Below are 26695 nucleotides of genomic sequence, written 5' to 3'. Positions count from 1 at the left end.
GTGATGATTAAATGAATCATCCTTTGTGATACGTGTGTTGTGCTTACATGCAGAGGCTGTGTCCCTTTTCTTTGTCCAGTGTTATTTAAACGTGTGTGTTGACTGTTGTTGGTGCATCAAACCGATCTGGTGTCACTAACTGATTTAGGTCCATTGTGGGCAGGCATAAAGACGGAGGGGGGTCTGACCCAGTCCCAATCCCCAGGTCAGACCGGCTTCCTCAGCTACAGCTCTGGCTTCACAACGCCGCAGACAGGACAGGCCCCCTACAGTTACCAGATGCAGGGTGAGGACATCTTTGTGAATGCTTTATCTTTTTCTCGGTGAATCTTCACAGGCAGCGTGTTTGTATTTGGTCAAAATGCGTGAGAAGCCATCACTCACTCTTAAAGCTGGCAGCATGTAACATTTCACGCCTGTACCATGTTTGCAGCAAAATAGCTGAAAAAACGTTGACATTATGAGTGGTTCACAAAACGAAAGAGCAGACTTTGATTCACCGACTACCTGGTTGCCACGCGCCTTTCCTGCTTTGTTCAGTCTGTGTCCTCTTCTTTCGTTTTGAAGTACTTTGTCCTCTCTTTTACATTATTTTGCCAATATCTCTTTTTTTCTGCCATGTGTTCCCTCTGATTAGATCGTCCAAATAAGGTCAAGTATTGTTTTTTGTTTTAAAGATTAGAGAAAAAAGGTTTCTGTCCCTGATTTAATAGCATGCGGAGCCAGACGGATTCACAACACGGCCCTCACACTCCCCAAAAGATGGTTGCTTCCCGACGGTCATTATTTGCAGCCATGACAGCTGCCCCCCTCTGCTCTCCTCTCCTCTTAAAAGAATCAACACAGATGGAAAAATGGCAGGCACTTAGGAGGCACCAGCCATGTCCTCCCCACTCCCCGGCATTTGTTTTTTCTCTCTCTGTGATCATATTTGTATTTGTTTTAGAGCTGAGACCCTAGAGATGTATAGCCTTGAAACCTTAGAAAGAGGAGTCGTTGCGCCCTGCACGCCTCCTCTTTTGCTCTCTCTGTCCAATCATACGTTCTGTTTAAATGTAGATCAAGCCTTCTGCCATATAGTGTTTCTATTATTCTCTGTTTGTCTTGCTTCAAAAAGCCCCTGTTCCACCTGCACTGGGCAAGGACAGTTAGCCAACCGCTAGCATGGCCTTTGTCTTCCTCTCCTGTAATATCTAATGTGTGATAGTAAAAACATCTCCACATGTTGTTGAGAAGCAACAATCTCACAATAAATAACGCCAGCTCAGCAGCAGATGTGGCACGGGGAAGCCTCTTTTCCACGCCTCTTAACCAAATACAGTCGGCCACAGCCAGAGTTGTGCAGCGGGCAGCCAAACTCCTGAAAGAGAGGAGGAGGAGGAGGAGGAGGAGGAGGAGGAGGAGGAGGAAAGGGAACCAGAGACGGACCATGTACAGCAGAATGTTCAATCCGCTGTCCTGCCCTTAGTGGTTTAACTCACGATGACAGTATTATGTGCCCATTCATCTTCAGAGTATTATGCTCTTACTGCTGTCTTTCTCTGTCCCTCCGTCGCTCCCTCACTGTCTCCTGCTATCTCTGGCCATTGGATGCCCCACGTAGCGTTAAGTGCGTTAGTATTTGACAGCCACGTTAGATGACAGATTGACCACTATTCTGGCCTTGAGTTCTCTAACTGTGGCTCTGGCCCTTTGCCACACCATCATCATTACTCTTTCTGGCCTATTGATCTGCCTGGGCGAGGTGCCTCGGGCCTGGGTGTCCCAACCAAAGACTCTTTTTCCACATCTGATACCTCCAACCCCCCTCTCTGTCAGTGTCCCCGCCACCAGCCTGTGGCCAGCTGTCAAGGCAGAGGACGATTAGATTATTGGTTTTACTCCTTACTTTCATGTCCGATGCCATGGAGCTTTGTGCGGGTGCTGAAGTCGTGGCACCAAAGCTTAAAAGAGACTAGTGTTTTGTGCGCTTCAGTTTTGCAAAGCCTTGTCGCAGCGTATGTAATGCATCTCATGGATTGTCAGAAAAAGGTGTGCGATGAGACAGGGAGATTGTGCTGATGGGGACTGAGCAGATGCTAATTTGGTGAATAATTGGATTCCAGCATTCTGTCCCAGTGGCAGTGTGAGTTAAAGAAGCTGAAGCCCCGTCTGCCTTTTTAAAAGGAGAGCCCCATCTGGACTTGATAGCCTATTCCCAAGTGGGGCATACAAACTTCTGCTACAAATATTGTGCACTGATGATAGACATAGCCCATGGCAAGGGGACTGATCAAGCAAAGCAAATGGACTTCCAATTGTGGAGCCAGAAGGCAGGAGGGAAGGAGGAGAGGAGGGAGGGGTGATGTCTGGTCTTGAGTGAGTGAACTAACTGGAGCAGGACAGGGGGAGGGAGAGAAAACATGCCCCCCGGGGGAACCACAAGACCCCCCCCTTTCTCCTCTCTTTCTCCCCCTACTATAACCAGCACCACCACCAACAGCATGGGCTCATTCTCACTGCTAGCGGGGGTCCCCTCGGCTTTTATGTGGCTCCTTGTTCTCCACAGAGCGACCCTCAAACCCTGCCCACGAGAGCTTTTATGACCGCTTGAACCGTGCATTAGGTTAAGTTGTTGTCCTTCACAGCCTTACTCCTCCTTATCTCTGACATATTGTTCTGTTTGACTTTCACTTGATGTTGAACTTTCTGCGGAGAACACAAAAGTTTTGAATTTCCCCCTGCATGCATTGAAATATCAAAACAAACAACAAAGGGAAATATCCGTTTTGATAAAAATAACCAGTAGAGGCCAGGATGAAGAACAAGGTTAAAATCTGCTGTGTGTGTAATTGCTGCACAAATAACTAGTGGATCCTGGTAATCTTGGGAGCTTTGGGAGATATTTGTTTCTCTTTTTGGGCCACAGCGTTGGGTACTTAGCTAACTGACCAGGCTAAACATTTTGACGTCTTTTCTTTTTTGTGGTTTCCATACGGTACCCTTCATGCCCCCCGCACTTCCCTGATCCTTCCCCCCTGAACTAAAAGCTGCTTCACGTTTGTCACGGTGTGGGAGGGCCCTCCTGATGGGGCCAATGACCAGAGGATGAAAGGAACTCCCTCTGTTTGTCTCTGGGAACAAAGGTGTAATTACGCCCCCATTTAGGAACAGTAAATGTATCTCCCCTTTCCTTTTCACTCTACGGGATATTTGTATGGCTTCGGGAGGATCACTAGTGAAGGCGCTTTTTAAAATAATGCAATGGTCGCGTTAATTCATGACTCGTGTGGATGTATGGAGAAGTGGTTAGTCTTTTTATGAACAGAAACGTCTAATAATGCCTTGTGGTTGTATTTGTAAAGGTTTGCATAACTGCAATGACACTTGAGTGTGATTTTTTTAAAACTTTTTCAATAGATTATTTGTATGAAAGACTTTAAAACTTAACCCATGACATAAAACACTGACCTTCTTTGACCAATCCCAAGCTTGTGCTTTGAGCACTTTGTGATTAACTGCTCATAAACAACAGGCAAAACAAAATATACTCAAAAGGCAAACTGCTTGATTTTCTTTCAATGGGCACATCTACTTTATTTAGTTATATGTTGTGGTGGCATTATAAACATTTGGGATTTGAGATTTGTGAAATTTGAGATTTCTTTTTTTCTTTTTGACAAATAAGAAGCAACTTTTATACATTTATAAAGCACTATATACAAATTAAGTTTTCTTTTGTGAAATTAAAATGTAACACAGTCAGGATCATATGAGCTTTAATACCCCCAGCTCTCTCATGCTCTCCATGTCACCCGGATATCTCCCTCCCAGTCTGATCCCCTTTAAGCTGCTCCTCCTGACATGAAAGTACAGGTGGATTGCCGCTGAAGACAGAAGTCGAGCCCCCAGGGGCCGCCGCTGCTCCTCTCCTCTATAACTCATGTCATGTATATTATTAAGCCATTAGATGCTATCAACCCTTTTGAATGATTTAATTACCCAGGAGGACCATCCTTTGAGCAAGTGAAGAGAGGAACATACATATTCATTGGGGCTAGATGTCAGCAGCAAACCCCCTCTGTGCTACTCACTGCGACCTCAAGCCTCCTTCCCTATACATCTCTGTCTCACTACACTGCCCATGCACACCCCCCTGGCACCCTCATGCTCCATCCGTCGTTTCCAACCTCCCCCCCTTCAGCCCACGCCACCCTTCGGTAGCTCACACACAAAAGTCTCTTGTCTTCCTCACATTGTGCGGGCTTGGACGGCCGTGGGAGCAGGTTCTGTCCACCCCTCACCCCTCTGTCATTCATCAGGCCTGATCCAATCACTGATAAGGAAGGAAGAGGGGAAAGATAAGGCCACTGCTGGGAGTGCTCCCTCAGGCCTCCCTCTGTTCACCACCTCAAATAGTTGTTTCACAAAAGAAAATATCCCCCCCCCCCGAACAATATGCCATTTCATTTCTTGACTGCTTGAAACTACTGCAGATGTTATAGTGTTGTTTAATAAAATATGGTTTCTACATCACTCAAAATTCTTATTTTTCCCTAAAGGTGGTACTTTCACAACAACGTCAGGATTGTATCCAGGAAACAACTCCCTGACAAACTCCACTGGCTTCAACAGCACACAACAGGTAGCTGTGCACTTCCTTCAGCTCATTCCATTTCTGTGATCTGATATCCGGAGGCAGCTATGAGTTTATACAAGTTGGAATTGCAGACTTCTTCCCAACCTGGAAATCTTTATGAAACATGCATACTCAATATGTTACATTTCATCCATGACACATTCAAGCATAAATCACTCGGGATGTCAAAAGATTTGTACGCAGGATTATCTACTGCACTTCTTCCAACACAAATGTATTATGCCACAGAAGAGAGGGAGAGGAAGAAAAAAAACAGACAGATCGTTGTCCAGATGTCGGACAGAACAGACATGTGTTTGCATTTATGTTTTGTAATCTGCACTGTAAAGTAGCAACACTGGTGCAGGGCAAATCTCACATTACTCTGCCAAACCTCCTACTTCTCTTCCTCAACTATGCTACCTTTGGTCTCCCTCCACCTTTTTGATCTAAGTCTTCCCTTTTACACCACATTGAACTTGTCTTTTTTATCTTTCTGTGTATCTTTGCTTGCCTTATCTGTATATGTCTGTCTTTCTCCACAGGACTACGCCAGTTATCCAGCCTTTGGCCAGGGGCAGTATGCTCAGTATTACAACAGCTCACCCTACACTTCACCCTACATGACAAGTAACAATACCAGCCCCAGCACGCCCTCCACCACCACCACAACCTACACCCTCCAGGAGCCACCCACCGGCATCACCAGCCAGGCCGTCACAGAGAACCCTGCAGGTAAGAATCAAACCTCAGGGCTGCTTTGCGTAACCTGAATATAAAGAGCCATGTTTCTTTTTAAAGCAAGCGAGCCACTGAATCCCTTCCTTCTCACTGACTGGAAGTTGCTCCTGATAGGAGAACATGAGCTAAAGGCCAAAAAACTGTGTTTGTCCAAACCCAAATACACAAAGAGAGAAGTAGGAAATGGTCTCATTTCCTACTTAGTGTGGCAAGCAAGGTAAAACAGTACAAAATGAAATCTGATGTGGCTATTTCCATAATTGAATGTGACATTAATGCATCATCTGGCAATAAAGCACTGATTGTATCTTTATAAGTCGGTTAAAACTTTATGATTGCATTTGAAATTGTCATCAATCAACACCAAAGACATCAGGCTTTAACTAAACGTAATTTCATATACAGTCATCCAATTTATTTAAATGACATCTCTGATATATCTAGTCGACATGTAATCCATTGCCTCTTGTTTATTCAATCAGTACGGAGCACTATAGCATTTAGTAACTATGTTCTGCAACTGATTTATGATATGCTTGTTACCTGTAGGCATAAACACAAAACAAATTTCCAGGAAGCTGTCTGTCCCACATCAAGACAGATGGTCACTCACACTTCTTTGCTAAAAGCAAATCATAGCTCATCTTCGATACGCTCTTTTTATACTCTCCTTCTTCCTTCTTTCCTTCCTTTCAGCAGAGTACAGTACCATCCACAGTCCATCAACCCCCATTAAAGATTCAGATTCGGATCGATTGCGCCGGGCATCGGATGGAAAGTCACGTGGCCGGGGAAGAAGGAACAACAACCCATCACCGCCGCCTGACTCCGACCTTGAGGTAGGGTGAGCCCGCTACCTTGGCGACAGACAGCCTCGCCCTGTCTGAGGCACATGGACACTAATCCACTTATATGGCTGCTACAGCAGCTTTAACACTTGGTAGGCATTCATGCTTAAATATTTGATTCCTTAACAATAAATGCATTATTGATGCATCGTGGAATATCTGACATCACTAAACACATATATAAAATTCTCATGTATACCTTGTAAATAAACAATAAGGCATGTGATTAAGTGAGTCATCGTTGAAGTGAATAATGTATATATTCTAGTCATCAAAGACTGGACACGAGCCCTGACTAACAATGGTAGAAATGCACCATGAGCCATACAATACTTTGATAGTGACCATATGTCAAAATAAACTCAGAGGGCTCTTCATTAATATGATGTGAATTTAAGCGAAGTTAATAGCACCCATTATAGCACTGACATCATGGCGTGTTAACATATCTAGTTAATTAGTTTGTCACTATTGATTACGCTAATGTAAAGGGCAGAGGATGGAAAGCGTGTGGTGGGTTGATGGGAGGAGTGTTGCGGTGACCAACCCAAGCAAATGGATCCTGGTCCCTGTGGCGCACAAATACACGCTCCTGGCCTATTGACCAGGAGGATCACCTTGCAGCCCGACAGAGTGCACCATTGATTTTAACCTCTTTTCTCTTTGTTTTTTTCTTTGTTTCTTTCGCCCCCCAATCTCTCCAGCGAGTTTTCATCTGGGACCTGGATGAAACAATCATCGTTTTCCATTCCTTGCTTACGGGTTCTTATGCCAACAGATATGGACGGGTGAGTGACATCAGACTTTGGCAGTAGCGGTGCACTTTATCAGCAAAACACATACATATTAAAAGGGGTTGAGGGGTTGGAAATGGCCAATGAGCAGGGGATTAGATTTCACAGAGTCCATAGTGAGAAGATAGAGCAGAACTCAATGTACAGATAATTGTTTCTTTTTTTTAATAGGCCCAATGAGGCTTGACAAAGTATTTGACTGCTCTTTGCAGCTGTTGGAGCTATGCATGGCTGGTCGGGCCTCAGCTGTAGGGGCTCACAACAGTTGCACTCTGGATGTCTATTGACACATCTTAAGTGTTCCTTTCTCCTTCAGAAATGCCACATTGTTAGTTTAATTAAGTGCTTCTCAATCCATCCTTTTCAGAGAGGGATCTCCCTTGAGACCCTGGCAGGAAACTGAGTCCACCGAGTGTAATTCAGTCAAAACTCAAACTAGAACACACAGATTGTCTCAAACCTGCCTTAATTAGGATTCAGATAAAAATACATTACATATGTATACATCAATTATTTATTATTATTTTACTGGAAGGTTATTTTCCATCCCATGTCACTGTGAATGCTTATCAAATGAAAAGTTTACTTTTCCAGGCTTTGCTATTTGTTGTCCCATGTAAATTGCCTCTCTAAATTTAAACTTTCAAAACAAACAATTTGGGAAATAAAGTAAAATCCTATTCTCATGGTTTTGTTGAGGTCACAAGTTCTATATAGCCTTCATAGTGCTTCAAATCACCAGGTCTTATACCATGTACATATAAATACATGGATAACTATTGAATCCGTTTTTTAAAAGAAGAAATTAATCTCTAATTCTGTTTGTGTGTGCAACATTTCTTATCACCAGTTGTTTTGTCTATGGAGGTGTCTGGTTTTGAAGTAAAAAATGACATATTGCTCCTCATATGTCAGAGAGCTTAGCGTCTGCAGCCCGAGCTCTGCGCCTTTGTTCTGGTATGAGGGGTGTTTGATGGGGGCAGTGTTTTGTTTTTGGGGTGAAAGAGGGCTGCCCCACGACCCTCCACTGTTTATTTACTTTGTTCTCAGCCCTGTATGCTGGGTAAAGAGAGAGCTATGGCTTAGGGAGCTGTGGCTCAGTGACGAGGGACTCTCCAACCACACACACACACACACACACACACACACACACACACACACACACACGTAGATGCATACACAGGGTTTCCAGTGTGCTCCTCTGAAACAGGAAACACTCCTGACTCCATAAGGGCCCGTTTCATCAGAACTCATATAGGATGTGACAGCCGCTAGAGTCCCTCTCACTCTCTGTTTTGTCTTTTGTTCACTCTTTTTCGCCCCCCTCTGCACATTTCAGTCCCTATTTGTTTAAAAAAAAAAAAAATGACAAAAGTGTCCCTCATGCTCCAACATGCTGACACTATCACATTAAAGCAGCATTATAAGACGGAGACATCCTTATTCACAGCAACCACAAAGCATGCTACCTCAAAGCCTATCAGACACGCAGATCTGTAAACTATCTCAGAAAAGAAAGTGAAGCAGACCAACATCCACCACAACAACCAGCCCTGCTCTTCCCTCCTGTCACTCATGTCATCCCCGTCTTCGTGGCATAAACAAAAAAATTACTGAACCGTTTTCCCCCCTAGCTGCTCTGGGCCTACTATAAATAGATGTGTGCACACATCCACACTTTCTCTCACTCACTGTGACCTCCCACCCACTCTCTCTGACTCTTTTTATTCTCCTTCTCATACACATATAAACACACTGCTGCTCTTATCAGCTCTTTTAATTGGCATCAAGGCAGCTCGCCCCCATAAAGCTGATGGCTGAGGCCAGCTGTGCTGCTATTGGGCTCGCCAGAGCTAGAGCTTAAAGTGGGTGGGGATGGATGGGGGGTTGTTATTGGTAAGGGGCTCAGAGAAAGGGGGGGACTTGGCGCCCCTGTGGATGGCACTGACATCTCGGGACAGGTGGCACTGGAGCAATGACAGCAGCAGCACTTTGGCCTTCTGGCCTGCTTGTATTCTTAACTCCCTCACTGACTGATTGTTTAGATTTAATTGGAAAGGATTCACTCGCAAAGACTGCCCTTTCCCACCAAACCAGCCCTTTATGCTAAATCAACCAACAGCGGCGGAGGTCGGGAGAGGGAGCTGGGAGCCGGTTGATGTGGGAGGCTAATTATTTGTGATGAATTCCGACTGAAAGATTTATTCGAACTGGGAGATTGAGAGAAAGGAGAAAGCCTCTAGAAGTGGGGATTGAGGTCTCCTTGTGTGGTTTGTCCTCGGCCATTTTCGTGAAAACATAAGCGTTGTGGGGTGTGACAGTTAATCAGCAGAAAGCTCAGGTGTGTCTTCAGGTGGTTTAACTCTGTAATCCCTGCTTCTGGTCCTGTCTTTAATGCAGTCTCACCCAGCTGCAGACAATCCTCCTCCACAGCCTGCTATTGTCTCCCTTCATCCTTTGCTTGCTGAAGACAATCTGTTGATTAAAGATTTAAGATAAAAAAGGTATTCAATTTGTGTAACAAGAAAAAAAGAATGGTCGCGCTTCTTTCCAGTCAGTTAATTAATTATAACGTGTTTTGTATGCTGTTAATGATTTTCCTCATAAATCTGTTTGAGCAATTTTGTTCACATATGATCACACAAGGTTTATATCTTTTTGTCTATGCCGAAAAAACACAAAAGACTTTTTGTCAATTCATTATCTTTTTAAAAGGAAAATCGCACACATTGTCACAGGCTCATTAACTATTCATAATATAGTTCCCTCTTGTCTCGGTATTATCTTACAGACAGTGCAACCCTATCACCATTACAGCACGTGTCACATTACTCACAGAGATCAGGATTTAAGGAAAAATTGCAGTTGCAGTGTCTGATGCATTATCTTTTTTTATTTTTCTATTTTTTTATTTTATTTTGGATACCAATAAACCCCTCAAAGTAGTTGATTCAGTGATCATTTATTTTAATCAGCTAGAGAGCGATCCGATGATGCATCAGCACAAGTATGTGGCGAATGGGCTATTTACGATGAGACTGTGACCCCCAACTCTTCTAAATCGACCACCCTTCCTTAGACGAGACATGCTTTTACTGCTTTCGTTCAAGGCATTTCTGATGACTATTCTGGTCGCTTTCGGAGAGTCGTAAACAGAGGCTGAAACTTTCAAGTCCACCTAATGTCTTCTTTTTATGGGAGTAGCCTGCTGAGGAATGTAAAGGGATTCTGTGTTAATTGAGTGATTTAGACGGAACAGCTTTATTTATTGTTTCACATTAACCACTTCAAATGGAACAAAATTACCTCAATATTCAGTTCAGCGGAAAGAGTTTAATTTGATTGAATGGTCTTTGTCTATTTTCCAGGATCCTCCGACATCTGTATCATTAGGCCTGAGGATGGAAGAAATGATCTTCAACTTGGCCGACACACACCTATTCTTTAACGACTTAGAGGTAGGTCTATTTTTATGTCTTTAGCTCCGCCATGTTCTTCGTCTTCACAAATGCCTTCTGTTCACCTTGTGATGGGCTGAGTGGTCAGAGGAATGTATAACAGGAGTGTATGAACCGTCCATCAAGATTTTAGTGAAAGCAGCAACAACTGTTTCATAGCGTGACGTGGAGCCTGTTTCTCAGTTATCAGTCCCATAGTGGTGAAGTGTTACCTCGGAGCCCAAGGGAGACCATGAATTTTACATGTGCTGTCAGTGTCCGTCATTCCTGGGTCACCAGGCCTGCCCCCACCGCGCACCTCCTTCCACTCCCATAGCGGCCAGCTCAATTTGTCAAGCTCGAGTGTTTCTGCGTCCGCTCTGTCTGTCTGTGTCATGCTGTGTGCTTGGTGTCGCAGTCCACCTAGACCCCAGACCCCAGCGTCACAGTATGAAACCCCCTCCCACTCCTCTTTGCCCCCCTGATTCATGTACAGCGAGTGTCAAATCTGCCTCTGGGGCACAGGAATAGAGGGATCAAGGATAGGGAGGTGTGTGTGGTGGGATGTTAGAGTGTCTGCTTCACTCTGGGGAGAGGTAAAAGACCAGAGGGTCTGGGATGCTTATAGGCTCAGGCTGAATGTACAGAAAAGTGTGTGCCACAGTTGTCCTCCCTTCAAATCCAGATGCCATACCCAGCTATCTATTAGTGCTCATCACAATTTAACAATAAACAAAGCAATTCATCTCAATGTTAAATCCCTCAACACTCTAACTCTATCCAATTATCTGTCTATGATTTTAATTTTTGCGATTTGTGTCCCTGCCTCCTCCTCTGAGTCTCTTTCTCCCAGTGAATCTGATCCCACTGACCCAGCACTTTTCCTCAGTGTCCTGCTTTCCGCTGACCTCACAGTAGAGGAAATGTTTTGTTTGATACTTAAGTGTGAAGAGATCTGTGCCCAGTCTGCCAAGTCTCATTACTCACCACCATGTTTCGGCAGTGTTACACGAAGCAAACCCAAGAAGGAGGGAAAAAACAGGGAAAGGAAAGGTTCATCCTCTCCCAGACAGACGAGTGACTGAGATTCCAAACGCAGTCGTCGTGATCAAAGTTAATTGGCTGCAATTGACTGGTTAAATAGTTCCTTATGCCCTGGCCATGTAGAATCCATTGTAGCTGCACTTTATTTAATAGATGTGCCCCAATCATTTGAAAAAATGGCAGTTTGTGACAACGCTTAAATGTGGTTTTGCTCAACATCTGTCCTGTGTTTTGATTCCTTTTCATCTGTGATGAAACCATTCACAGACGAATTGGCAGCTCAGGCTGCTTATAAAATTATTGAAAAATGCAACGATTATATTTCTTCTGCTCTATCTCAGTAACGAAATTATTAGATTTTGTTTTGACACTTTAAGGCTTTAGACATTTTCCAGCTAAAACTAGAGCAGTATTATGACTAAAAGAGCAACGTGTGGTCCGCTCCAAGAATGCTTTTTAGAACGTCCAATTTAAAGACTTCTTTCAGACGCTGCAGTGATTGTCATTAACAATCATACCAGAGGAGGAGTGACATTCTCTTGAAGGCATATTGATCTCTCCTCTTAAACGGAGCCGGGCCTTTCTGAGTGTTAAGTGCCAGTTCTCAGCAATGCCTAACCAGTTGTGTTTCCTCTCTGCTGATTTACAGCCCTCCATCTCAGATAAAGCTAAATGGAGTCCAACTATAAATACCACAGCCAGCAGCAGTTATGTATTTAAGCATGTGCAGAAATGCATATGGTCCATCTAATTTAGTCTAAGCCATAAAGGGAGACCCCAGAGGCTGTGCAGAAACACAGGTGCAGAGTTAGTGGCCTGTGTGTGTGTGTGTGTGTGTGTGTGTGTGTGTGTGTGTGTGTGTGTGTGTGTGTGTGTGTGTGTGTGTGTGTGTGTGTGTGTGTGTGTGTGCGTGTGTGCGTGTGTGTGTGTGTGAGTGGTCAATCTAAGACTTAACACTGTTGTCCTGCCCGCCTCTGCAGAAGAACATTAAATATGGACTCAATGTACCCTCTTCTTCACTATATGTGCAGTCCCAGATCATGTTGCTTGTTTTAGGATGTTAGTTTTTAAGATGAATTAATCTGTTTTGAATTCACAAGGAAGTTGTTTACAAGCCTCTAAACATCACAATTAATCATAATATTCTGCTCAGCCTTCTAAAGCCAAAGACAACTCTCTGTGTATTATGTGTGTGTGAGAGAGAGAGAGAGTGTGTGTGTGTGTGTGTGTGTGTGTGTGTGTGTGTGTGTGTGTGTGTGTGTGTGTGTGTGTGTGTGTGTGTGTGTGTGTGTGTGTGTGTGTGTAAATGGAGGCTGCAGAGCGTTGATAGAGCTGGTGAGTGACAATTCTGAGGAAAGTCATAAAAAGAAAGAGGGCATGCCGAAGAGGTCAGCAGGGATCAGTTTCACCCTTACGTCTCTCTCTCCCTTTTTACTTCTGACCTTTTTCTGGATCAGCGCTCTCTTTTTTAATTCACCATGAGATAGAATTGTGCGTCCAAGAAATACCGCACCTCCCCAAAAGAGTTCCCCTCCCAACCCACACACTCAGATCTCTCTATCGATCGTTCCACACAAAGCATTTGTGGCTCAGCCCTTTTAAAGACGGGTGTAGTGTTCTATGAACAGCACAGTTTTTATCCTAAAAAATGCTCTCACTCAAGTTAGTATTAGGAAAGTAATTCAAGGCAATATGATCCCTATTGATGTGAGCTCCACTGTATTAATTTTCCTTGTAGAAGAAGTTATATTTTATTAACTACAGCGATAAACAAATAATCCATAATCTAAAATTGTATTTTGTACAAAATGTACATTTCTTGTAATTTGTTAATTAACAACAACATCCTCATGAAAAGGTAGCATCAGTATAGTTATTGTTTATTTTAATAATTATAGTAACAATGATTTGAAAAATAATATACTTTACGTAAATTACTCAGAAGATTTTTTGTTCATATATCTTATTTATAATATAATAAATTTGCCTCACTATTTTCACACCAGCGCTGGGTGTGCGGCTGAACGTGGAGTGAATTGACGGTGTAAAGTGATGTGTGTAATGAAGCCCACTGAGGCTGAGCTCTCCGGGAAGACTGACAGCTCTGCTGTGACTCAGGGTGTGAGTTTACTGTAGGTGCGCTAACTCCGAGCGGTATATGGGAACCGGGGGCCTCTCTCTCTCGCTGGCCGAGCCCCCTGTGCTCCCCCTCTCAGTGGGGTACGGGGGGCGGCCGTCTCCCCCTTCCCTGGGTGAGAAAGCAACCCTCCCCGTCTGGAGGATAAAGGGCATGGGGGCAAACCACTCACAGAGCGAGAGAGAGGGGGAAAGGTCTCTAAAGGTGGGAACATTTTAAATTAGTCCACTGATGCCTCCATGCTGTGGGCAACCCTCTCTCACACACTTATGCACATGCAAGCTAAAAATGTTGTGCTGCAAATTCTTAAGACGCACATACATAATGTACAAACACTCATGGAAGTACACGCTGACTCTCAAACTCTCTCTCACACACACACACACACACACTCCTGTGGAGCAACCCTGTGACACTGTGAGCTGACTACCTTTTATAGCTCCCAGCCTCAGTCCCAGGGTTGTCACTCTCACCCAGGGGCTGCCTGTTAATGAGAGATGCTGTGAAACGCATGGTTACCTTTTCCTCGTGGCTCAAATGGCCCTCCAGAGCCTCTTAGTGTTGGAGCCATTCTGTTTGTTTTATGTCCCACTGTAGAGAATCAGATCCTGTACCCGCCGTCCATATGACTGGTAGCTTTATGGTCTTTTCCTTGATAGTATTTTCTTAGGATTTTACTCACAGTGAGGAGGAACATAATGCTCGCTGTGCTTTTCGTTGAATCATGACATCGAGTCCTTCAGGCGATCAGTCACCAACTGTACACTGTACACTTTGTGGCACATATTTTCATTCATATTTCTATAACACTATCATAACACGTAAAACCCGTTGAGATCTGCGCCCTTGAAAAATTGTGAAACCAGGAAATAGGATATTTTTCTTTTTAAATTTGTTCAGCACACAGTTTGCAGCTGAAACAAAATTGCAACAGTGAACCAAAAAAAAGAGGCAATTTTCATGTAAAGTATATTTTGTCAGATGTGCTTCTTTGGTTCCGTTCACACTGATGTGGGTATTTCATCATGCGCCTGGCCACTGATGCAGCAGTTCTGTCACGCTCCTCGACATAACTCCATCACGTCTCGAGGCGAGGCCACTGATGTGTTTTGGAAAGACTACAAAGAGAAAGTGGAGGTTTCAAAGCCACCCTGTCAATCTTCACTCCACAGAGTTCCACCTCACCTCCACCCTCTACCCACCATCCTTACACAGCCGATAGCAATAGGGGTTGAGGCTGCATGGAAAATATAATATTACTGTCGGTTGACAAATGATGATATTTAAGAATTGATTTATTGAATTAAAGAGCACCTGTCCAGCATAGTCTGTGGAGAAAGATGTGTCCAAACAACAGTCCTTTTGGCAAGATGAAACTGTTTTCTATGGATACGTTTGTTGCGAAGGGAAAATGCTGAAACGACTAAGATTAATATTACATATAATGTTGCTCTCCTTGAGGTGAGGTTTGGACTTTAAACGGCAAAAATTTAAAATAATGAGAAGCAGCTTATCCATTACACATACCCTATTTATACTTTTCACTCCCTACCTGTGGGGTGATTCTGTTTTTATTCAACTTTTCCAGTCATTAGACTTGCAGACCACTTTAAAAAAAATCCCTCTGTTCCTGAGCGAAGCGTACTCCGTCTTTTCCTGATCGTGTGAATTTTTTTGAAACCAGCATATACTTTTCTGTACCTGTGCTTTGTTTGGCGCCGCTGTTTGAATTCCGTGGCTGTTCAAGCACAGATTGTGGATTGGAATGAAGTGGGTTCGAAGAACTCTCCCTTTGTTACCCACATCCTGTGTTTGACCCCCAGGTAATCACAGCCCCCACCGCTCCCTCCTTTCCTCCCCCAGACAGGGGTGCCTGTGGTGGGAACAGAGGAGGAAGTTGCTGGGGGTCACAGACCGCGGGGGGGATGACAGCCACTGCCGGTGGAGTGGTGGTATTGAGAACCTGCGAACCGTGGATGAGCCTTTTTCACATGGCATTAGCCTGTAGGGTCACAAGGAATGCTGTGATGACGGCTGTTATCTTGCACACTCCGGTTTTGACCACCCACCCCCACCCCAACAGCTCACCTGAGAGAGGATGAGACAGAGTGGGGCAGCTTGAATCCACTAAGTGGACACTGACCTAGACCTTCATGGGAAGAAAACAGGTCGAAGAGTTTTGATAGCGTGGTCCTTTCTGTGTTTTGGGAACATGCATTGCTGACTTGCCCTGTCTTTCTTCTCCCTGACTGACTGTTGCAGTCACCACTCTGAGCTCTCTCCAGGGCCGCAGGAAGACTCAGGCCGTCATCGCTGATTGCTTAATGACAGATTCCAGGGGGAACAAAGAGGGCTCTGATAGCTTCCTGCGCGGTGAGGAGTTTTCAGCAGACTGGTGGAAAGACAGAGAGACAGGGAAAGGAAGAGAGAGTGGATGATGTAGAGATGGAAGCATCCCGAAGCTGAAACATCCTGTCTTCAACTGTGCATCTTTTTGGCATTTTTCCTGTATTGATGCAGACTGTTTGGTCGCTCAGAAGAAAGAGGAGAATACCGCTGATAAATTTAACAGAAATATGTTGTGTTTGCTAAGGGAGTAATTGTGATGGCTTCTGGTAGAGGGTCTTCACTTCTGAGTACAGTAGGAACATCTGGTGTGAGTTAGTGGTGATGTAGGTTTTAGAGAGACCGCTGTTTGCTTGGTGAGGGGAGGACGGGGGGATTTGACGGAAAAGACATGTTCAAAAGGTTCTAAGAAACTCTCTGACTGCCCCTCAAAGTGCCACCATATTGAAGCCCTGTCATTCCATTGTTAATTTTATACAAACAAAGTAATAGCAGCAGGTTACTTTTCTTTTAAGCTTTCTAATGAGCCGGTGACTTGATGATGATTTGTTTGCATGCATATTTATGAGCTACTTTATCACAAGTTAATTCTAATAAAACAGAAAGAACATATATTTGTGACCTTTTTTATGTAACACATTCTTTTTTGCTATCTGTATTCTCAGTGTGCATTTTACACAGATGTTTTATTTATTTGGCATTTCATAATCCACCCCCCACTGCCTCTTTGGGAGTGTTTCTTTCCATCCGAGCCACTTGGGCTATACGACTGTACTTAAGTGACTTGAACCTGCACCATCCATGGCTCTGTGGTGTTTACGAGGCCTTCAAGTGCCTCCTAATGAGTATGTGTAAGGGTTACTGTACAACATTACCCACAGTCACCTCCTCTATGAGCTTTCCCTGTCCTCCCAGGAAGCCAGTGCAGAGGTTTATGCCGGCCCCAGCTGGGAACAGTAATTGTTGGAGTCCAACAACCCCCTCCCCATTTATTCACAGCGCACACACACAGAAAACTTCTTTCTGGAGGTCTCAAGCTCAGTTCAGCTGTTAATTAGGCTTTATAATATCTACAGAATGAAAAACTATTTAAACACACGAAAACAAAGAAATGTAAGGGCTACAGTGTATTTTTCTTGGCCTTTTGAGTTTTAACACATTTGTTGAGGTTTGATGTGTTTATTAGCTTTGAGGATTTTGGAAAAGTCCATGACAAATCATTCATAATCAGGCTGCAATTATAATGGCCACATTTAGGCCTAATTACTGAGACATATTTATGTGTTTCGGGTCATGTTGGAGTTCTGGCTCTGGCACCTATAGTAGGCCTTTAATTAGCGTGCTGAGTAATACGGTTCTCACATAGCTGTTTTGATCCATGCTGGCTGTCAGACTCTGAAAGAAACACATTATAGGGGAAGAACAAACATGAGGAACTATTGTCATCAAACAAGGTACCAGGAGACAGCATACAATTAGGTAATGATGTTCCAAACGAGGGCTTTGCTGTCGGCTGATTGGCAAGTAATTACTGGATAACAGAAGCATTCCACTCACTTTGAAAGGCGGCTTTATGAGGCGCTTAACCCAGGGTGCAGTTTTTTGTTTTCCTAAACAAACAGGCATGCCTCTACAACTTAAGAAATTAAGCACACCAATACCTCTGGCTTGAGTTTCGCTCAGAGAAAAAAATTTGGGGGATAATTTGTGAACATAAATTAGCCACATGTTTGTTGGCAGCAGATCTCCAAGCTGGGACAAATTACTGCTTTCTTCAACTATTAAGGATCTGCCGGTGATTGTCTAGAAACAGATTAGGCCAACAGAGCTAAGAGCCCCCGCCAGCACCACATCTCCAATTGGCAGTCCATCTTCTGGAACGTGGGGCTCAGCGCTCGCTCCATGTGAGGTCACTTTGGACTCTCTTCCCCAGCCTTTACCCGCCGCTCTCCACCATCCCCAGCTCTCTATCCTTCCACCCCCTTATCGGGGTGCCGGAGCCCCGGAGAGGAGGGGAGAGGGGTCACAGGGTCAAAGTCTTTTCCTCTTTGGATCTCAGGGCTCGCTGGGAGAGGCTTGGCGAGAGAATGGCTGCATTAGAGCAGGGGTTGGGGGGTCAAGATTTTAATTCTGTTAAAGAACAGCTGGTTTGAGTTTCTCCTCACGTCGCTCTTCCCTCCCTTTTCCCCACAAATCCAGGGAGATGAAAAATTTGTTCAGAGGGGAACCAGTAAAATAAAAAAGGTTTACAGTCCAAAGCCCTTACCCTTACTCTGCTCTAGCATTAGAGAGGAATGCAATAACGTCAGCATTTGGCCTCAGTTAGATTGACTTAAAACAAGGAAGTCCTTTCTGTGTTTTGGTGTCTTAACAGCCGGATGAAACTTAATTAAAAAGCTTAAAAAATCGGGAGGTATTTTTCATACTTGAGACCGGAGGAATTCTCTCCCTCAAGTTTCAATTTCCATGAGAAATTATTATTTCTCAAGTAACTTTAAACAGGTGAGGCTTACAATTGTTGGCAGCTACAAAACACATTTAAAATGTGTAGCTTTCCAGAGAAATTCTACTTTGTAGAGATATCCATATGCTGTCTGTTATTCATTCTAGATTAGGGCTGACTGAAACAAATTGAGAATTTGACGTCACATTCAATTTCAAAGCCTTTTGCTCTTAACAAGGCTATTGCTTAAACTACTGTTGGCTAAATGGCTAGCCATCACACGTTTTAGCAAAAAGAAGCGTTGCTAGTCTCTCTCTGCGCTGCCCCAAGTGAAATGTGTTGATCTGAATGCCAAAGCAGGGCTCCCTCACATTTCTAGCTGGCTGAGAGGGACGGAGAGAGGCGGTGAAGGGGGAGGCACTACAGCTCTCCTATAAATGGAAAACTAATAACAGATTTTTTTGCTTTCTCCTGCTCTCCTTTGCCGGCTGACTGGCCCCGGGGCTGTGTTGGTGTGTGGCGCAGCAGCAATCAGAGGTCATAATTTCATTGGCGGTTAGCATCAGGTTCAATTTTTCTAGTAGGTTACATTTGCCAGAAAGTCTGGATTGTGTTACTGTGTACCGGTGGAATCAGTGCAGAGCTGCAGAATCCCTCTACCTTTCCAAGAGGAGCCAGCCAACCCCAAAGGAGAAGAGGAGTTGCACACATGTTTAGAGATGCACACACAGACGCATGCACATGCACAGACCATTAGTGCTTTAATGCTCTTTATGCATTTAGCTAGCCTGCATACATCCTTCTACTGTATGTATTTATATCAGTACTCGCGGACATAGCTGTTCAGATGCCAACCTGGGGAGAGTTTGGAGTTGCTGGATTGAGATTTAATTGGTTATGTCTGTGCGTGTGCATATCTTTAGACCCCTCTAGTGGTCGCAGTCCATTCTGACTAATGATGAGGTTGGTTTTTGTTTGGACAAAGCTGGAAAAATGTTGAGAACTTATTCAAAAAGATATAAAGAGAAAGTCAAGGCGAATGGGATTAAGAGGGAGGTGTCCAGCCAACGCACAAATTCCTGAATGAATATGTTGTTTCAAGTGAGAAATTACGAGGAACATGTGGGGAGATTCCTTTCCCAAGAAAAGTCTCTGAAAGTGGAACTAGTGTGTGAATCCGACATTATTCAAAGTATTCGTTTTGTGTCTTCCAGGAATGTGACCAGGTACATATCGACGATGTGTCCTCCGATGACAACGGCCAGGATCTGAGGTACAACACTAAAACACTTTCATTCTTGATTGAATAGTCGGAATGAACCGTGCCATTTGCTTGCAACAACGTCGGCGCAGCCTGTGCTGACAGATTATTTGTTTTTGTCTTCATCTCAGCACGTATAACTTCGGCGCTGACGGTTTCCACGCAGCGGCGACCAGTGCCAATCTATGTCTGGCCACAGGCGTGCGGGGAGGCGTGGACTGGATGAGAAAACTGGCTTTCCGCTACAGACGAGTAAAAGAAATCTACACCACCTACAAAAATAACGTCGGAGGTAATCCCCAACAAGCAGCGCTGCTCTGTACATATATCTTTCGAGTAGAAATGAGTTTGCAGATGAATGTGCCCTCATTCGTGTGGCCGTTTGTGTGAGTGTCTGCGCGTGTGTTCTAAAAGCACACATGCCTCACCACTTGGTCAGGGTACATTTTGAAAATTTCAGTGGTATTCTGAGGGCTGGTCCAACCTAAACAATGTTACCCTGCGTTTCAGGTCTGCTGGGCCCAGCCAAAAGGGAAGCCTGGTTGCAATTGCGAGCAGAAATTGAAGCCTTGACGGACTCCTGGTTAACACTGGCACTGAAAGCACTAACATTAATCCACTCAAGGTAGGACTCCAGTGAGGAAAATTGTACGCAGTCCCATACCACACATATATAAACTCTCATGTGGTGTAAATAAGTCAACTCCATATTCCTAAACTATTAAAGAAACCGCCAGTGCTCTTCTGGATAGACTTTGTCTTCTGATATGTTAAAGTGTGCTGGGAGATCTGACTTTAATAGGAAGCTGTGATTCAATCATTCATTGCACGACATGTTTGAAGCAATTGATACATTGCACACTGTGTTTTCTTATGTCCTCCCTCCGAGTCATCTAGCATGATGTCATCCCTTTGCTCTCCTCCTTTGTCTCTCCTCTGCAGGTCAAACTGTGTGAATATCCTGGTGACCACCACGCAGCTCATCCCTGCCCTGGCTAAGGTCCTGCTCTATGGCTTGGGGATAGTCTTTCCTATCGAGAATATTTATAGTGCAACCAAAATAGGTAACCACAATATGTGATCTCAATCCTCTTTTGTTTTGTCTGCTGCGATCAATCTATCACTTTGGGACATTAATGCATGTTGTTTTAGCTTGGTGAGTGTAAAGAATTAAGACACACGTGCTACCTAAGTGATGGGGCAGAGGCGTGGATGGGGTGGGAGATTCAGACACCGGAGAGCGTTGATGTTCTTCTATGAAGGAATAGGCCTAATCAGCCTGGGATTATTTTCCTGGAGCTGGGCCTGCGCTGGGCCTCCCCAGGCCTCTCCTGTTCAGTCTCTGCATATGAAACCACTTCTGCACATTTATGTCATTCCACAGCAATAAGACCCCCGCTCTTCCTCCTCCTTCTCCAATCTCCCCCCTTTCCCTCAACTCCTTCCCCTTCTTCACTGTTTCAAATGCAAAATAAACATCAAGCTTCACTCCCGCAACGTTTTCGGGCCCATCGGCGCAGAGTTGTAGCTCAGGGCTCCTCGGAGCGTTAAGCGCACTGGTCCTCCTAACCAGACCCTGTGGCATGCAAGAGTGATTTTGGCTGATTTAAGGCCATTTGTCCCATGGTGGAGGAGCAGAAGGCCAGAGTTAATGCTTTTCAGATTGGCTTTATCTGAGGCCTGATCTTATCACATCTCCTAGCTGAGCTCAAAGTGTTTACACTCTGCCCTTTTTTTTGTGTGTGGTGTTTTTAAAGGGGCTCTTGTCACCCCGCGCCTTTGAATCAACTTGACGGTGTTTAGTGTGGGTCCGTGCAAGTGCTTTTGTATCTGTTTGCATCCACTCAACGCTCCACTAACATCCTGCTGTCGACTCCCCCACAGGCAAGGAGAGCTGCTTTGAGAGAGTAATTCAAAGGTTCGGGAGGAAAGTTGTTTACATTGTTGTTGGAGATGGTGTGGAAGAGGAGCAAGGCTCAAAAAAGGTAAGAAGTCTTGGAATAATAGATACCACACACTGTATACACATTGAGTCCTCTGGTGAAAACATTCATCAGAAATACACGGAGATAGGAGAAAAGAAAATGTTTTTACTCTCCGCTAGGTCAGGAGTTCATTGTGAATGCTCACAGAACACAAAACATACCTGCCATACTTTTCCAAAGAAAAGAGTCAGCACTCTAGCTCTCTCCTCCTCAACAGTCTTACTTTACTTTCATCCGTTTATCCTCTTATAGGGCGTCCAGGTACAAGAGAGAAAGTCTGTAGTGTGTAATCAGTGCTCTTCCTCCACCATCTCAGGTTTACAGCGCAGGGGAGGGTAGATGGCATAATTATATATTCCTGCTCGGTGCCCTGAGCAGCGTGAATGCTGTGTGTGTAATGCTAGCCTTTTCAGGCTCGTTGAAGGCACATTGTAAAAAAGAGCTCACATAAAGGAGACTTAAATCATTGTTAATGAAATTAGAATATTTACTGCAATGCCAAGCCTGTTAGCACGAGACGGTTCAAGAAAGCCAGCGGTGTCTGCTCAGATGAATCTCACGTTGCCCTTACCTGTCGGCTCTTGCTCCACAATTTGTGTATTCAGTGATTCTGCCAAGTTTGGTTGGGCACCAAATGCAACATGTAAGCCGCCCACAGCAGATATTCATTAGCAAATTAATCAGCGGCCTGAGAGCATATTTCTCTGACAGCTACGGTGAGCCACAGTGTCAGGGGGTAGACATGGAGTTTCCCTTTGAAAAGCCTCCAGCTCCCTTTTCACCTGTTTTCCAGTAAACAACGGGGAGAAGCGTGAGGACAGACGAAGAGCGATTAGGCAGCGATTAGGAAGAAGTAGCGACCTTCATCCTGGAGAAGTGTGTAAAGCAATAGCTCTGTATTATGGAAAGCAAACACACCCTGGGAATATGGTCTTAAGGGATGATTGTGGAAAAAGATGCGAATATTTTCACTCAGTCTTGAGTTGTTGGATTGTGACATTGATGGAAGGATAAGGCGTTTTTTCCCCCGTCTGAGAGGTGGGAGTCCCACGACACGGCATGCGGTAAAAGGTTTCTGTGTCAACATCAGAGAGGACTTGAAATAACACAACAATTTCACCCGTCAGGAGGCACACATCAGACGTGAGATTGTGTGAAACTACAAAAGCAAAACGTCTCAAAGTTCTCTCGCGCCTTCATTCCTCCACCTATAAAGAAAAATCCACAATCCCCGAAACAATTCTGCCTTCAGTTATTACCATCGCCTGAGAGAGAAGGCCGAGATAGCATCTGCAGCTTTTAAACTTAAAAGCAAAGACAATTTACAAAACAAAAAGCAAAGAGCTTTTTAAGGGTCAGTGCAGGCTCTCCTAAGCGGAACATATGCCTGGGAGAGGCCATACCTTTGATAAGGGGAGTGTAATGGGCTCCGCACACTGAGGAGCTGAGGACTCTACCTGACAAGCTCCTTTCATTCTCTGCGACTCGGGTTTCTCCCCCCGTCCTCTGCTTGGGAACAACAGCTCATTTGCACTGTCCCAAACACACACTGGCAGGCAGGAGGTTCATTCAAAAGACCCTGTGGGGAGTTCACTTCTGTTGAGGTTGGAGACAGCCCCTGGATTAGTTTGCTGGTATAAACCTACATGTTAATGGAGGGGAGAAATTAGGTAGCGGTTCAGATGTACTCTTTGGCCGCAGAGACGTTTGCACAAGGGAGCAGGACGTGCAGTCGGCGTGTGTTACTGATATGATTGCTTTACCTGGTGAAAGGACCAGGCTTTCTCCCTTCTTTGAACGTATTAGCTGTGGTGTAAGGAGTCAACATCTTCTTGGCACTTCTTGCAAGTGCTAGGATGGGCTCCGAGTAATCTTTTTTCTATATCAATTGATATGCCCAATATTATTTTTATAATATAGAAAATGCCCGTTTCAGTTTCGCAAAGGTCACATGTTTTAATTAGCTTTTCTGTCTGACCCGGAAAAAAAAAAAAATATATATATATATATATTTTGCTTTGATAAATGACTGAAAGGATTGATTCAAATGAATTCATTGTCTAATTGATGCATTCCTTAAATATGTTTTAAATAAAACGTTTGTATTCCTCCCTCAGCACAACATGCCCTTCTGGAGGATCTCCAGCCATTCAGACCTCATGGCTCTCCACCACGCTCTAGACCTGGAGTACTTGTAGCACTACACCACCATCGTACTCCCTGCTCCGCCTCAGCACACCCTGCAACCTTTCACCTTCGCCCTCCGTCCCCGTCCCACGCTTGCCACAGACCCTCCAGCTCAGAAAAGACCCCCCTGTGCGGCCTGGCGTCTGTCTTCCACTACACAGGAAGAAAAAAAAGAGGAGAATGGAGGAAAAAAAAAAAAAAAGGCTGAGCACACGGTTAATGTGCTGACATATGGTCACACTTCGTCTTAACCCTAAACTTTTTTTTTCTCTCTCTGGAAGCGAAGGAGAGAGGTGAATTTACGGCGCTGCAGCTGCTTGCCCTGGTTACTGTGAATTGGCCGTTTTCTGAAGCTGTCAAAGTGTTTTACGGCCCCCTGTTTGTGCCGGGACTCTGTCAGGGTTCACACCTGTGAGGGGAGCAGAGCTACTGATGGCCCCGCCCGCCTCGCCTCACCTCGCCACAAGACTCAGCTACAGAAAACCACAGGCCCACGACTACTGGTGGTGACATTTCTCCCTCGTCCCTCTAGCTGTTCGCCTCCCGCTCTTTCTGTTCCTTATCCGTCTACCTACTTTTTAGTCTCTCTTCCGTCACGGCACAGACAGACAAAGCGACTGCTCGTCTGTTAACCGCCGGCCTGGGAGTCCTGTACTTGTTATTTATGAACGGAGACTTTGTGAGTGGCACCGTGCCGCCGAGAAGGTACCTCGATGACAAAAGACTCGTGCCTTTCACAAAGTACTATTTACACCACAGCAAGAGGAAGACGATTATGGAAGAAACAACAACAAAAAGGGAGTTTTCTAAATATTTAAGGAAAAAAACTTTATTTACAATGCTGAGACAATCGTGTATAGAGGAAATCTTTTTTGTGTGTGTAAGTTTGTAATCACTGGACTATTCCTTCCTATATTCATTTAGGTACGTGCTCTTGAAAGGTGGCAATGCTTTTTCATTGAAGTAAAAAAAAAAAATTAAAGGCATCCCATCGCACACGAGCTTGTGCGACGCCTGAAAGTGTTGATGTGTTCAAGTTTTGTTCAGTAAACAAATCTGTAGATAATGGGATTTTGTGATAAATTGTTTTGTCAAGACCAAAAGCATGGATGTCAAGTGTCAATGACCTTTCATTTGATTCTGTGATGTTTCTCGTCCTGACAGGAAACGTCAGTCACATCTTTATACAGCATAACAGGTCTCCTCTACGTCATACTGCAAGTCCTTTTAGACTCATATTTGAAAGGGAAAGAGGTGTTTGGTTTTTTGGGGGGTGTTTGTTATTCAGAATGGTAGCTCACAACTTTTATCCTTAAGGCATTTCACCAGCCTGCAGCCCTGACCCCATATATCTGGAAGCAAACTTAATTCTGATGTTTTTCGGATTCGGTGTGGAAGTGAGAAAACTCACAACTTCCTGCCTCCTGAGATGAGAGCCATTTTAACACAAACATTTTAAAAATCTGAGATTTGACAAGCAGGCTTGAATAGGTTTTATTATCTTTTATACAAGCGCTATAACAACTTGTACAGCGAGCGTAATTTTGTATGATGTAGTGTTTTTATTTCGACTTTTAAAATACATTCTGTGTCCCACTTTGAAATAGTTGAAAGACATAAAGACATAAAAAATGACTTTCCATAATGCTTCTTCATCTGTGGATGGGGAAACCAGGATTAACATTGAGAGAAAAGCCTCTAACTTCGACGGGTTTGTGAACATACAGGACATGTGCTATCGACTGTGAATTTCTTAAGCAGAAACCCATTCGTTGTGTTTCTAATTTTCCCTCATTTGCACATGATCACTGTTGGCCTTTACATTTCAATTTGGATCCCTCTCTTCCCAACGACCTCCACTCCACCCCTTCTCAGAACAGCTTCTTCCCCGCTCTATCTCTATCTCTATCTACATATTGCTGCTAGATCAAGGTAATGGTAGGTAACTAGAGGAAATGTTTTATAGATTCATACAGCACGCTTTTTTTATTATGTTGCAAACATAAATGCAAACTGGAAATACTTTACACTACATGGGCCTCATTGTGAAACGCAAAAGATTGTTGTGTCTGCAAAATATGTGTACAGATGTTTTTGACATTATTATTTGATTGTGTTTAAATTAATAAAACTGATTTGTGAACTGTTACATGTTGCACTCTGATTTTTTTTATTTAAATCTACAATTTTAAATATTTTGTAAGAAACAGTATAGGTGCAAAACACAGTTTAACACTGACATTAACATACTTTTTGTCTGTGGACGAAATAGTTTTCTTTGAACTACTTTCCATTGTGTGTTAATAGTACTGGAATGATGTTATATCTGTCCCCAGTGCCCAGAGACTGGGACTGATGTCACAGGCCTCAGATAATCCCACCAGGAAGCAAACAGAAACTGGAGCTGGTCAAGTCTAGACCAAACAACATCGCACCCCCACATGCTAATGACTTCCTTTATATCTGCACAATAGCTAGTAAAAATAAAATACTTCGTACAACAAAGCTACAACTGAATGAAAGGCATGCTTTTATTTTGGAATACCTAACGTGACTTAAAGATGACTCTTGACATATTTGTGATTGCACTTCTATTAATTATATATTTGTCCTAATTCCTGTGAGAAAATGCTTGATTTTCTTGACGATGTAAAACGTGTGTCACACAGAGGCTCCGGAGGCTAAGCCAATACTGAGCCCAGTATTTGTAATGTTTCCATCCTCATAGCGTATGTCTGTAGTAGCCTCCATGTGTAATTAACATAAATCAAACAACTCCGAGTCATAGAGAGCCGAGCTAGTTTAAATAACACATGACAAATATTCATGAAGCGTATTTTATGAGGTGGTCACA

At 44.0% G+C, this 26695-nt stretch overlaps 1 protein-coding gene across 4 annotated transcripts in view; it reads left to right on the top strand.

Annotated features, from left to right (window-relative positions):
- The window catches only part of eya1 (EYA transcriptional coactivator and phosphatase 1), a gene marked incomplete at its 5' end in the record, with an annotated part of 29541 nt that extends 5583 nt beyond the window's left edge, over positions 1-23958 (top strand). For 2 of the 4 annotated variants that reach the window (XM_079234453.1, XM_079234452.1), the window contains 11 exons: positions 164-286; positions 4542-4624; positions 5164-5353; positions 6059-6198; positions 6912-6995; positions 19623-19681; positions 19801-19961; positions 20180-20294; positions 20612-20733; positions 21554-21654; positions 23772-23958. In XM_079234453.1, coding sequence (XP_079090579.1) covers positions 164-286; positions 4542-4624; positions 5164-5353; positions 6059-6198; positions 6912-6995; positions 19623-19681; positions 19801-19961; positions 20180-20294; positions 20612-20733; positions 21554-21654; positions 23772-23852 — 1259 coding nt within the window. In that variant the 3' untranslated portion in view covers positions 23853-23958. Of the gene's footprint in view, positions 1-148; positions 287-4541; positions 4625-5163; positions 5354-6058; positions 6199-6911; positions 6996-10369; positions 10460-19622; positions 19682-19800; positions 19962-20179; positions 20295-20611; positions 20734-21553; positions 21655-23771 lie in introns of all 4 variants that reach the window. The other 2 variants (XM_079234451.1, XM_079234450.1) reach the window with 2 other exon arrangements.
- Between the last annotated feature and the right edge of the window lie 2737 nt (positions 23959-26695).

This window comes from Taurulus bubalis (genome assembly GCF_910589615.1).
Source record: "Taurulus bubalis genome assembly, chromosome: 18".
NCBI lineage: Eukaryota > Metazoa > Chordata > Actinopteri > Perciformes > Cottidae > Taurulus > Taurulus bubalis.
This window is presented reverse-complemented; position numbering and strand designations above follow the sequence as displayed.